The following is a 14,343-nucleotide window of genomic DNA, read 5'->3' as shown; positions in this document are numbered from 1 at the left end:
GGCTGCTTATTGCCATTTCCAGCTTTTTGCACCTCAACACAGAAAACTGCCTGTGTGGCTCTGTCTAATTGTCACGTGAACTGCATTCTGCCACTGTGGCTGTAATCTTCCTTTTCACTCCAAGCTGTGTAAGTCCTACAAGGATTGATGGCACAGTTTGAACAACATGAACCAGGACAACAATAGAACACCTTCGTCCATGATAGTGCTCAACCGGTCCTTCAGCTCAGTGATCTCCCAGTGCAATAAAGCTGTTTGGCATTTCCATTGGAATACATCAATCCCGGTCCCTTTGAGAGGCAGTGGGGTAGGGTCAGGTGCAGTTGGACCTAGACCTGGGCCTGGTCTGGGGTGGGGGTGGAACGGCGAGCTGTTGGTCCTGGGGCTGAAGAGGCCAAGTTGGTTAATGGGCAGAAAGTGGTTTTAGAAGCTTTGGCTTCCTGTGTTTACTTTATTTTAAACATCAGTTTGTTTCCTTGTAGGGTTGAATGGGATGTGCAACAGCTCAAGTGTTCCAACATCGACATCAGATGTGCCTGATTATTTACTGTAAGTACACATTGTGTAGAAGGTTCTGGGCCAACCCTTTTGCTGTCTGGTGTAATGTTGCTTTCAGTCTTATCCTTCCCAACTCGTACAAGTCCTGCATCTGTTCGAATGTTGGGCATGCTCCAATAAGTGCCCATTCTTCATTTGTCAACCTTTTTTAGCAGTCATTATATTGTAGTCAATCCTGATCATGTCACCGCTGCTTTAGTAGATGCATTCATGCTTATATAGGTCAATGTGCTAAGGAGTGGTATCACTGGCTAATAATGTTCTTTCTCCCTGTTCCAAGTTACTGTTATTACTCGGACTCGGCTAACTTTTTGAAGTCTAAGAGGTCTGCATCAGGTAGCTCAGTTCCTTCTTGATTGGCCCCTTGACATCCAAAAGTAGCTTCTTTCTCCTGCAGAGTGGTGAGTCCTGAAGTGACTGATTGTCTTGATACAGGATCCTGAAACCACGTTGGAAGGTGTTGTTTAAAGGGACAATGGCAGGATACTTGTGTTTTTGCTCGCTCCTGCTGCTATTTTCTCTTGGTCTCTGTCTGGATGTGTTGGAGATGGTTGGAAGCTTTGCAGATTTGTCTCCAGTTTAGGCGGTTTTTGGTGAGACATTCCCAGGAGTCGGTGGGATGTGGCATTTCTTCAGGGAGGCTTTGAGGGCATCCTTGAAACATTTCCTCTGGCCTCCTCATAATCGCCTACCATGTTGAAGTTTGGAGTCGAGAGCTTGTTTTGGAGTTCTTGAGACAGGCTTTGGTATAATATGGCTCACCCAGCACAGCTGATGGACAGGAGCCAGTGATGGGGATGTTGGCCTGAGAGAGGACACCCATCCTGCCATTGCACTTGCAAGATTTTGAGGAGGATTTGCTGCTGATGTTTCTCAAGGGATTTGAGATGTCTCCTGTCCACTGTGTGTGGTTTTGATGCATATGGAAGAGCAGGTGCACTATGGATAATGAGTTTGGTGATGGTTTTGAGGTCTGTGCCATCAAATATTCTCTCTCTTATGGCTAAAGTCTACACTGACATTTGGGAGGTTATGTTAAATTTCATTGATGTCTACCCTTGGTGAAAGTAGACTCCAGGTTTGAGAATTGATCCTCATTGTCCAGCGGTTTGCGATAGTTGTTAATTTGATTTATTATTGTCACATGTACCTAGGTGCAATGAAAAATTTTGTTGTGTGTGTAGTGCAGGCAGATCATACCATGCAAAGTGCATAGGGTAATAGACTAGAGGCAATGTTATGGCTGCAGAGAAAGTGCACAAATGGCGAGATCAGCATTAAATTGATTGATTTATTGTCACGTGTGCCGGAGTACAGTGAAAAGCTTCATTTATGAGCAGTACAGGTAGATCATAGTAAGCAAGGAAGTATAGATCAAAGGTTGTAAAAAAATAAACTTAGAGGCATACAGGTTATATTGCACAGGGCAAATGCTAGACGAGATCAATGTTAGCAAGAACAACATTATTTGAGGTACAGAGTCGATTCATCAACCTAATAACTGCCAGGAAGAAGCTGTGCCTGAGCCTACTGGTGCGTGTTCAAGTTTCTGTATCTTTTGCAATGAGCCGTGGAAATGCAGTCATGGATGGAAGGTTGGCTTCTGTGATGGTCTGGGCTGTGCACACCACCTTCTGTAGTTTCTTACAGTCCTGGGCAGAGCAGTTGCCATACCGTTATGCACCCAGACAGTATGCTTTCTGTGGTGCATCTGTAGAAGTTGGTGAGGGTCCTTATGGACATGGCAAATTTCCAGAGCTGCCTGAGGAAGAAGAGGCGTTGTTATGCCTTTTTAACTGTCACATCTACGTGGGAGGTCCTGGACAGATTTTAGTTCGCTCTCCGCCTCTTGACCTCAGTTCCGTTGATGTAGATGGGGGCATGTTCTCCTTTCTTTCTGAAGTCAGTGATCAGTTCTTTAGTTTTGCCAATGTTGAGAGAAATGACGTTCTCGTTGCATCACGTCACTGAGCCCTCTATCTCCCATCTGTATTTTGCCTCGTTGTTAAATATCCATCGTACTATGATGATGTTGTCAGCGAATTTGTGATGGTGTTCATTCAGAATTTGGCAACACAGTCATGGGTGCCCAGGGAGTACAGTAGGGGGCTGAGGGCACATCCCTGGGGCGGTGGGAGGGGGTTCTCATACTGAGTGTTATTGTGGAGGAAGTGCAGTTACCTATCCTCACTGATTGCGGCCTATGGGTCAGAAAGCTGAGGATCCAGTTGCAGAGAGCAGAGCTGAGACCAAGATCACGAAGTTTTGAGATCAGTCTGGTGGGAATAATGGTGTTGAAGGTGGAGTTTTAGTCAACAAGCAGGAGTCTGATGTAGGTGTCTTTGTCCAGATGTTCCAGGGATAAATGCAGGCCTAGGGATATGGTATCCTCTGTGGACGTGCTACGTCGGTAGGAAAGTTTTAAGGGGTCGAGGTGGGCTGGGAGACTGGAATTGACGTGGGCCATGACCAGGCTCTCAAAGCACTTCATGATCATTGAGGTCAGAGCCACTGGGCAGTAGTCATTAAGGTAGGTTGCACATGCTTTCTTAGATACGGGATTGATGTTGTCTTGAAGCAGGTGGGGACTTTGGCTTGTCGGAGGGAGATGTTGAAGATGTCAGTGAGTATCTCCGCCAGTTGGTCCGCACAGGATCTGAGTGCTCAGCCGGGGACAGCGTCTGGGCCCGGTGCTTTCCTTTGGTTGACTTCCAGGAAGACCGATCCAACGTCTGCAGTGGTGATGGTAGGAACAGGTGCATCTGGGGCTGTTGGGACAGGTGGCACTGCACCGCTGGCATTCTGCTCGAACCAAGTATAGAAAGCATTCAGCGTGTCAGGGAGGGATGTGTATTTGTCCACAATCTCGCTGTGCTTCACTTTGTATCCCGTAATGTTGTTTAGGCCTTGCCATAGGTGGCAGAGGTTTGTTTAGTTGGTTTGGGCCTCTAACCTGGTCTGGTGCTGCCTCTTGACATCCCTGATGGCTTTGTATCTGGATTTCCTGTATAGGTCTGGCTCATTCGACTTGAATGTTGCACGTTTGGCCTACGATAGGGAGTGGATTTCCTGGTTTATTCGAGCTTTACAGTTGGGGTACACTCGGATTGACTTTGGATTTGATGTGGAGATGCCGGTGTTGGCCTGGGATGCGATCAGAAGTCACATGACACCAGGTGATAGTCCAACAGATTTATTTAAAATCTCAAGCTTTTGGAGCGCTGCACCTTTGTCAGGTGAGTGGAGGGAGGTGTGTAGACACAGAACGTATAGGCAGAGAGATAATAGCAAGATAATTCCAGGTAATTAAGAGTATGAACGGATAAGTACAAATAGAGTAGAGACTGGAATTATCTTGCCATTATCTCTCTACCTATATATTCTGTGCCTGAGTGCATCCCACCACTTCGCTTGATGAAGGAGCAGCGCTCCGAAAGCTTGTGATTTTAAATAAACCTGGTGTTGTGTGATTTCTAACATTGAATTTAAAGTTTGAGAGGTCCATTCAGAAATCTGATAACATCAGGGAAGAAGCTGTTCTTGAATCTATTGGTATGTTCTGCCTGACGGGAGAGGTTGGATGACATTATAACTGGGGTGGGAGGGGTCTTTAATGTTGGCTGCCTTTCCGAGGCAGCAGGAAGTATAAATGGAGTCAATGGATTGAAGGTTGGCTCGTGTGATGGCCTGGGCTGTGTTCACTCTGTATTTTCTTACGGACCTGGGCAGAGCTGTTGCCGTACCAAGCCGTGATGTATCCAGGTAGAATGATTTGCATGGTGCACTTATAAAAATTGTAAAAATCTTTACGACATACCGAATTTCCTTTACCTCCTGAGGAAGTGTAGAGGCTTTCTTGACCATAGCATCCATGTGAGTGGACCAAGACAGATTGCTGGTGATCATCACTCCCAGGAACTTGGCGCTCTCGACCATGTCCACCTCAGCACCATTAATACAGACAGGAACATGCTCTACACCTTGCTTACTGAAGTCAATGACCAGTTCTTTTGCTAATGTTGAGGGAGAGATTGTTATCTTTACACCATGCCACAAAGCACACTTAGCTCTTTCCTGTATTCTGTCTTGTCAACGTTTGAGATCTGGCCTACAACGGTGGTGTCATCGGCAAACTTGTAGATGGAGTTCGGATGAAATTTGGCCACGCTGTCAGGTGTATAGGGAGCGTAGTAAGGGGCCGAGTACGCAGCCTTGCAGGGTGCTAGTGTTGAGGATTATCATGGATATTGAAAGGTGGGGGGTTATACTGAGAGAGCAAGCTGGCGAAGACCCTTGTATTCCAGGTGTTTAAGTCCAGGCCCATTCTCTCAATCATCTCCATGAATGCGTTGATGGATGGTTTGGAGAGCAGCCTCTGAGCGTGCGCATATACAAGCATATTGTTTGATTACCACAGCTATCGATGACAGAGGTTGGAGTGGACTGGAGGAGACACAGGCTGAACAGTTTCCCACTTGTTCTGTAGAAAAGCTCCATTCCAGTAGGGATCTTTATGGAGGTGGGTGCAGTGTTGCAGGAGTGGGGGTGGGCAAGAAAATGGTTGTAATGACACTTTGTTTGATCCCCGTTTGCACTTGTATTGGATCTGTGATGGATCTCTAGGTAAGAATTGCATTTGTAGGTTGTCATTTGCAGCAATGGAGAATGGTGACTGGTTTCTGTGGATAGCCAGGTTTGAAGAGGGTGCCCTATAGTTCTCCAGGTTGACACAGATGGAGGCCTTTATGAGGCTGAAGAAAGCAATGTTCCAAGGTTGCTCAGTATATTGGAAGTTGGCCCCCATTCCTTCCTGTCAACTTTTGCCAGTAGGGAGCAATCCAATCTCTGAAATTGTTTTAACCAACTTTTTGGAGTTTTCTGTATTGTATTGGATTTCTGGAAAACACTTCGCAAGGTGCCCATGTAAAAGGTTATTGTGCAAAGGAGAAGCACATGGTATGTGTGGGAGTGGGGTTAACATTCGCATGACCAGAAGATTGGCTAGCTGGCAGAAAACAGTATTCACAAATAGTAGGAACTGCTGATGCTGGGGAATCTGAGATAACAAGGTGTCGAGCTGGATGAACACAGCAGGCCGAGCAGGAAGTTTTCTGAAGAAGGGTCTCGACCCGAAACGTCAGCTTTCCTGCTCCTCTGATGCTGCATGGCCTGCTGTGTTCATCCAGCTCGACACCTTGTTATCTCAGTATTCACAAATAGCTCCTTTTCTAATTGGCAGAATGTGACCAGTGGAATCTGTGCTGGGCAACCTCAGCATTTTACAATTTACATCGATGACTTAGATGAGGGAAGCAGAAGCATGGTAGCATATTTGCAGATGGTACAAGAATAGGGAGGACGGCATGTTGTGGAGAGGACATAGTTTATTGGGGTTCAGAAGAGTGAGAAGTTATTTGAATTCTAAACGATCCTGATTGGTCTAGAGATGCTGGATATGGAAGAGATGGGTGAGTCTACAGCGAGGGGTCAGTGTTTCAGAATTAGGGGACACCCTTTTATGATGGTTTAGTTTTGTCCTGAGGGTTCTGTGATTTTGGGACTCTGCCTCAAGTGGTTACAGAAGCAGGATCATTGAATGTTATTAAGATTGAGCCAGATTGATTTCATTGCCTAATAAAAATCACGCGTTTATCAGGAGTAGAGGGAGGTGTGGAACAAACAGATCGTCCAGAATCCTCTTGAATAGCAGAGCAGGCTTGACGTAGATTAGAACCTGCTCCTAATTCATACGTTTATGTCGGCACCGAGGGTCAGCGCCATGGGGTTGGTGTTCCAATTCTTTGAATATGAAGTAAAGGCAAGGTTCACCAGACAGTTTAGGTGAACATCAAAGATCCCACTGTACTATCAGAATGTAAACTGATTATTCTGCAGTTTTGCTGAAACCACACAGCCGAAAGCACATTCCCTGTCATTCGTTCAGATATTTGCCATTGCATTTCTTTGCAAAACTGCACTGTTCACTTTTAGAAAGCCCATCATAGTGTATGTCTATGTACAGCACTGAACGATGTCATAATGTTCTGCAGCAATACCTCCTCTTCTACATCCACCTAAGTGTTGTCTGGTGTGGATTTCTTCCTCAGCAAATATGCAGCAATTGAGTCACAGGAGCAGAGACAAGGTTACAAAACTGATTTCAATGCAGAGTACAATGAGTACCGGGACCTGCATTCCAGGATAGAGAGCATCACCAGGCGGTTTACACAACTGGACGCTGAGCTGAAACAGCTCTCTCCTGGGTCTGCAGACTACAAGGTACGTGATAATTTACTTCCATCTGAGAAAAAATTTACACGCTGCCCCTCTCACCTTCCTCTCCACCACAGTCGATGCCTGAGAGAGGGCAGCTAACCACAGGTGGATTTTGTGCACACTATTTGCATGTTTTAGAGAAGCTCCCTATTTCCTACTCATGCTCGCCCTCGCCCCATACCCTCTTTCCGTGTGTGGATCAAGTGGTGATTGAACACATGGAGTGAATCAGTTGCTTATTCTGGTTTGATGCTCAGTTTGCTCACCATTTGAGGTATCAGCTACCCAGACACTCAGCTCTGCCTCCTGGTGGTTCACTTTAACAGTGCTTTTGCATTTGTATTTTGAAAGGGAGCTTAATAGGAAGATTGGCATATAACCTGAATATTGCCCTCATAGCAAATATTTTAAAATGAACCAGCAAATCGGATTCCACTCAATTACATGAGGCTTTGGGATGTCCTCATCTTTGGCTCATATTGTACTTTTGTAAAGTCTGAATATCTGTTGCTCTTCTCATCTTTTACACGTCTTGTTTCCTCAGAGTACTCATGACCAGATCTTACAGGAGTATCGGAAAATTAAGAAGGTGAGTATCTAGCAGAAATGGATGTAGAAATTGCTAAAGTTCCCATTGGGAATGGGGCTTGTATAGAATCCCTTCAGTGCGGAAAGAGGCCATTTGGCCCATTTGAGTCTATGCTGACCCCCAAAAGAGCATTCCACCTGGACACCACCCCCTACGCTATCCCTGTAACCCTGCATTTACCATGGCTAATCCGCTTAAATTCCACATCCCTAGTTACGACAGGGCAATCTAGCATGGCCAGTCCACCTAACCTGCGCTGCTTTCGACTGTGGGAGGAAACCCAGTGTGCCTGGCAGAAACCCACACAGGTACGGGGAGAACACACAAGCTCCACATATACTGTCACCCAAGACTGGGATCGAACTGGGATCCCTGGCGCTGTAAGGTAGCAATGCTAACCACTGTGGCACTGTGCTGTCCCCCAAAGCAGTTGGAGCACAGTCATAGTTTTAAGATAAGGGGCAGCAGATTTTAAATAGAGATGAGAAATTGCTGCTCTCAAAGGATCATGAATTTGTGAATTCACTACCCTAGAGTACTACGGATGCTGAGACATTTGAGTAAAATTAAGGAGATAGTCACAGTCACATTTTAAGGTTGAAGGGCTGTGGGGAGTCGACAGGAAAGTGGAGCACTGCATGGTAACAATCCTAGGTGATGAGGCTCGGAACCAGGACTCTCTGATCCTCTTTCTCCCAGGACCTGGGTCTCTTATCCTCCCAGGACTCCCTGGGAAAGGCTCCGACCCAATAAAATGTCCTTTGCTCCCAGGGACCGCTTTTCCCCTTCACCCGGCCCATTGCCTCCCCGGTCACTTCCCAACAGCCCCTCAACCTAAAGAATCCTTATCCCTGTCCTGCAGGACCTGGGGTCCTTTGCCCCTCTCCTCCAGGAACCGGGCCCTTCTCTCCCTGAAATTATCTTGCCTCCCACACAGGGCCAGGGCTGTTATTCCCCAGAACCATCTCGCCTTCCCTCCCTGGCGACCCTCTCTTCTTCCCTGTCAGTGTCCATCCCAGAAGACCCCTTCCTTGTGTCTGGTGCCATGTCGTTCATTTCTGTAGAAGATCAACTGCAACCTGATAGGAGTCTGAGGTAGTGAGCACCAATTCCATGCTGCCCCTCCATACCTCTCTGCTCCTGAGGCTAATTGTAACACCCAACTCAATAAACCCCAGGGATTGAGCCAGTCGTGTCTGAATAAGTTGGATGTGATTTATCACAGGCTTCACCAACCGAATTGCAGTCACAGAATTGTTCTAGTGCATGAGGATGTCATTCAGCCATTGTGAATTATTAGGTTAGAATCCACAAGTGTTTTATGATTGCATTAATTTTTGGTCTCTGCTTTTCTAATTGTTAGTTAACATTTGGTGTTAACAGAATAAGGCCATTCAACCTTTGCTGCCTGTGCTTGCTCTTTGTTGAGCAAACCAAAACTAATCACACTGTCCTGTGCCTCTCCTTCACTCCCCACTCCTGCCCCATCCAGAGCTTGTATCAAACTATTCCCACATAAAGGTTATATTTTAAATTGCCACTATCAGACAAGTAAGGTGTGTGTGCGTATGTGAGAGTGAGATCTATGATATGAATGCAGTGTCATTCTTGTTTTTATGCAGACAAATCCCAATTACAGCCAGGAGAAATATCGCTGTGAATACCTACACAACAAACTGGCTCACATTAAGAAATTGATAGCAGAATACGACCAGAAGCAGCTGCAATCCTGGCGTTAGCGTGACTACTTTACCAGCGAGAGAGACAGAGAGGGAGAGCGATACAGCGAGCAATTGCATCTAATTGTGTTTCCAGCTTCCCCTGTGTGTGTGTGCTTCACAAGAGGAGGAAACTGCACCGACTAAGACCAGCACTAACTTTAATTAGAGAAACTTGTGGGGATGGGAGGGGGGACCCCTGTCGGTAACTGTCTAGTGAGGAGAGTTTAGTGTTCTAAAGGACAAAGGCTTTTTAAAAAAATTGGAAGATGTACCAAGGACTTGCTGTTCATTGTGTCCCCTGACTGCTCAAACAAACCATGTCTTCTCCCCCCTCACCTGACTCTTCAGACTTGTTTATTATGTGCCCCTCACCTGACTCTTCAAATTCTTCCTTCTAGGAATGATATTTTTGCTGCTGTTGCCTTTGTCTGCCTTCTTCACTGTACAAGATATGGTCCAAGTGTTAGATGTAAAACCTGCCATCCAAAGAGACTGGTTTGAGGGGTTGGCACCCGTATGTTCAAGCACCGTCTTCCCTGGTTTTGTTTGGCGTTAAATGCTCTCATGTTAAGTATTTAAAGTGTCTGTTCAGAAACAGCAACAACTGCAAAAACTGGTGATTCTGCAGCAGTCACTTTCTGTTGCCTCACCGGGTTACAGGTATAAACGACAGCACATAGTGAGCTGTCTGAGGATACACCACTCCTTAAGTGTCAGCTGGGCACCTGTTAATGGTCATGCTGCATCTGCTTCTCAAGGTTTGCCTAATGCTGTAGCTGTGTGAAACTCAAACACCACCCACCAAATCCAAGAAGAGGTGAATGAATGAACTCATTTAGAAGTGTTATTTACTGTGATCAGTTCAACTGTAAAACTGCTACAATGAAATGGCATCTTCTGCCAATAGGTCAGGTAATGATCAAAAATCAGTGTTCAGTGCTGTGAGCCCCTAACCAGGCAGGAATGGATGGAATCACAATCAAGTGATTATATCCTTTTCTGTAATGAGTAATGTTTTGGCGATGATGGGATCCAGAACTACTTCACTGCCTAAAAGTCACTTCTGTGCCAATTATCCCCACAAGAACCTCGCTAATGGTGCTTTGGGCCTGAGACTAAATTTTTGTTATTCTTCACTGTCCCTTTTTCTTCCCTTCCCCCAAGGCAAATGACAGCTGGTTATGTCACTAACCTTTGCCTAAGGTAGTCTTGCCTCCCTCTTCCATGAAGTCCGGAGATTCAACTGAACTGTGACTAATACCACCACACCCCAAACCCAGCCAACCCCACTTCACTTTCCCCTGAGCAGCTGCTGGTGATCTATGTTTGTGTGATCCTGATTTATGTTATTTCTGACTCCTGCCTGTTTAACTAGATTTCTGACATTAAAGCTGTCACCTGACCCTAATTTGCACTTGCTATGCAACCTGGCTTCCACACACTAGTCCTTGTATTGAGTTATTGACGTATGTTGGGATGTTAATTTGAACAGTCTAAGAAAAGGCAATGTATTTTAACCCATTGTAACGCACATTGAGAAATATGACTGGTACAGTTTAGTCAGGTTTAAAACATAGGAGGATGCAAGGTTCAAATAGAATCAAGTGTTAAATCTTCTTCGGTTTTCTCCCTTTCAGTTTAAGTTATGGTTCTTCCCTGTCTAAAGTAGTCCACTTCGATGAAATGGACAACTTAAAATCTACATTGGAAACTAAACAGCAGCTTAAACCTGAACTGGAGACAAAGTAATGACATTCTATTGAATATTTCCAAATTTGAAAATCGAAATTGTCAAGTCAAATTCTTCCTCCCACCTGGTCCTTTCAATTTTGGTTGTTTTTGTGATTTAGGATTCACTTCTCACCAGGTCCTGAATTCATTTGCAAACGCCAAGAGCTACTGGAGCTAATTGAGCCTGGGTCAACTGTATCTTATTTTGTTCAGCTTTAATTGGATTTCAGTCAGCAACCTGACATTAATCCCTACTGCTTGAAATTTGATTCACTGATGAGGTTGAAATAGCAACAGATTTGATCAGTGCATTTTTGAGATGTTGGGTGTTAGACAGTTACCTCTTGTGGCTGAGGAAGCAGGTATCACCTAGGTCCAAAAGTCCAGTCTACACTTTCCAAGCTTCTGTATGGATCTAATTCATCTTGAACCTGTTATTTTTCCCTTCCCTATTTCCTCAGACTTCCACTGCCTGTTTTGAGGGTGTTTGTTTATTTTGTGCTGAAATTGTGGGAGATCTGCAATCTGTGAATGTTTGGAGATAAGGGAGAGGAGACATTCTGAACAGGTTAACAGCTATTAAGTGCTGACTTCGCTGTCCCTGGGAGTTTCAATGGGATCTTCCAGCTATGTCTTGCACAATCCTTTGAGTATTTTTAATTTATTTAAAGATTTTTTTAAAGTTGGAGCTGTTAATTGTTTTCCCAGCAAGGGCTCAGTTTTCATTTTTTTTCTATTTCAGTAAATGTCATTACTTTCCTTGTTAAACAGCAACAGGGTCAGATCCTCTACTGCAGTCCACACTGGAGAGGATTGTATATTCAAGGCTGAAATTGGAGTTCAGAAACATGTGGCTAAGTTCTGACTATGTACTACAGATGCCAGTGAGAACTGTATTTGCAGGAGGTTTAAAGGGTGCAATATTTGACTGATTGTGGGGATTAGTGAGAATCAGCTCCTTGAATATGAGGATAACTTAAACAAACGTGACACTTGCCCCTTTACTCAGAGGACAGCAGAATGGCTGTCATACCAGTCCTAGCTTGCCCAGTGTTCTAGCTGCGTGGAATGAATGCCTAAACATCAAGTTACATACAAACACGGGCACATTTTAACTGAATGTAGACGTCCTGGGTCCCATATAATGCCAACAGATTTAACATATTCAGGGAGGGTAAAACTGGGAGGTGTCTGGGAGCTGACCATTTGGAGGAACATTGAGTGTCGTCAAGTATTGCTTCAATGAAATGTATGTCCTCCCCTGCTGTTTCAGCATTGTCCCAACCCCTGACCCCCAAACTGCACCATGCTCTTCCTCTGTCTGCCAGCCCTGCTCTGTGCCCTGTTTATCCCCAGTCCCCATCATGCTTAGACCCTGTTCACACTGATAGCCTCCCCATCTGTCTAGTCAGGTCCAGTGACCTGTCCAGCTGTATCACAGATATTCTCCTGGTAATATCATCCCAAGCTAAAATCTTCAAGTTGCAACCAAACTGTAATATTCCAAATCTGCTAAAGCCTGGACAGCTGCTTCTGACATTGACATCTATATTCTAATATCTAATTTACTAAATGGATAAGTTGAGTTTAAACAGGAGCTAATTTCAGAGGGTGCATGGTATCACTAATGCTGGGAATGTGCCTAAATCCAGAAGACTTTGAAATATTGGTGCATTTTTGCACTGCACCCCGTATCTTGTGAAAATATCAGACCAGCTCACTGGTGTTTCAGTCTCCACCCACTCCCTCTCCTCCGTGTTCTCTAACCCACTCACCACCATCAACACCACCACCACCATCTCTTCCTCCTCCATCTCCTTCTCCTCCTCCTTCTTCTCTTCTTTCCTTCCCTCCTTTTTTTCCCTCCTCTCTGCCCCTTTTCTTCCCTATCCCCTGCCTCCTCTCCCTCCCCATTTTCAATCATTCCCCCCACCCTGTTACTTTTCCCTCGGTGCATATACCTGTTCATCCTTCTGTCCGTCAGATATTCCTGATGCCTAGTGGGTAGCACATTTTGCCTCTGAGTGAGAAGGTTGTGGGGTCAAGCACCAGTCTAGGACTTTAATACGTATCTCGGCTGATGCTGGAGCAGAAATGAGTGTGCTGCACTGTTGAGGGTTTGCTCTAGTGAGAGGTCCAACCCAGCTGTTGCACTCTATTGAAAACCAAACGAATGAATCATCTCCCTTGATAATGTTTGTGGGATGTTATTGTGTTCCCCCTGCTTGCGTCACTACACATCAGTGTATGTCCCTGCTTGGGGTGTGCCTGAAATTTAAGAGTGCTTGTTCTCTTAACTGACCTTTGTGTTACTAGAAGATTAGAATAGTGCTGCTGTTCCTTCCCCTCCTGTTTCACAGCTCGGGCTAGAGGTTTGCACCACGTGACCTCCAGTAATGGCCAATTCCCAAAGAGAAGGTGGCGAACACTGGGTATGGTAGAGGGTGATTCAGGTTTTTTTAATCTTCCTCGACTTGTATTTGTTGGCGTACAGGGATTGGTGGGAGGAGTTCTGTGTGCATACAGTAAATGGGTCAGTATCTGTCTGGAAGGATTAGGAAACGAGTTTGGTTTGGTGGTGCCTGTCCTGTTTTACTTTTTGGTTTTTGGATAACCAGCATTCAAAGTTTTATTCTTCCATCCTCGTGTCTCAAAGAGATTTCTCGTTTGTGATTTATCGAATGAACCAGGAGGCTGAGCGGCAAGGTTGGCATCTGCTACCTTGCCACTCCCTGCTAACTCTCTGTCCAGTGTTACAATAACAGAAATTCCTGGAGGAATTTCTGGCAGCATGTGTGGAGGGAAAACCCAGTTAATAGTTCTGAAGAAGGATCACTGGACCTGAAACTTTAACTCTGCTTTCTCCACAGATACTGCCAGATCTGTTGTTTCTCCAGCAGTTTCTGTTTCAGATTTCCAGCATATGCAGCTCTTTGTTTTTTTTAATCACAGTGTTACAATATCAGTTCCACCCAAGTTGGAGAGAATATTTCTGAATTTAAAAAAATTAAACATTTTTGAACCTTCTGGAGTTTAAATAAAACTATTTTTTGAGAACAGTATATATAGATGTCAGATTAAAATGTTTCTACACTCTTAATATTTTTGAGTGAACTTGTATAGCTAAGGAACTGATCATGGAATTGTACATACCAAGGAATACAAGCTAGTATGACTGTAGAGTTATAGAATATTTAATGATTATATGTATAAGTATTAGTATTTGTTTGTGTCTTTATTTCCTGGCTGCTTCTATATTGTTATATGTAGGAACTCCGAGACCATTCATTTACCTGTTACATCTTTAAATTAGGTCACCACTAATTTGCTTCCCAATTCCATCAACCCACATCAGTTTTGTAATTCTTAAACCTTCCCACACAAACATGTTATCAACCTCAGTTTTCAAAGTTTTCAATTCACCAGTTTTTCTAGGAAATGCATGGTGACATGGAGACTGACAGTTCT

General features: G+C 44.7%; 1 protein-coding gene across 1 annotated transcript in view; it reads left to right on the top strand.

Annotated features, from left to right (window-relative positions):
- Positions 1-14,094, top strand: part of ell (elongation factor RNA polymerase II) — a 139,708-nt gene extending 125,614 nt beyond the window's left edge. Inside the window, exons 9-12 of the mRNA XM_048614073.1 lie at positions 483-549; positions 6,666-6,837; positions 7,379-7,423; positions 9,046-14,094. Coding sequence (XP_048470030.1) covers positions 483-549; positions 6,666-6,837; positions 7,379-7,423; positions 9,046-9,162 — 401 coding nt within the window. The 3' untranslated portion in view covers positions 9,163-14,094. The remainder of the gene's footprint in view (positions 1-482; positions 550-6,665; positions 6,838-7,378; positions 7,424-9,045) is intronic.
- The last annotated feature ends 249 nt before the right edge of the window (positions 14,095-14,343 follow it).

Source organism: Rhincodon typus, chromosome 29, assembly GCF_021869965.1.
Source record: "Rhincodon typus isolate 14 chromosome 29, sRhiTyp1.1, whole genome shotgun sequence".
Lineage (NCBI taxonomy): Eukaryota > Metazoa > Chordata > Chondrichthyes > Orectolobiformes > Rhincodontidae > Rhincodon > Rhincodon typus.
Note: the sequence above shows the minus strand (reverse complement) of the source record. Positions and strands in the feature narration are given on the sequence as shown.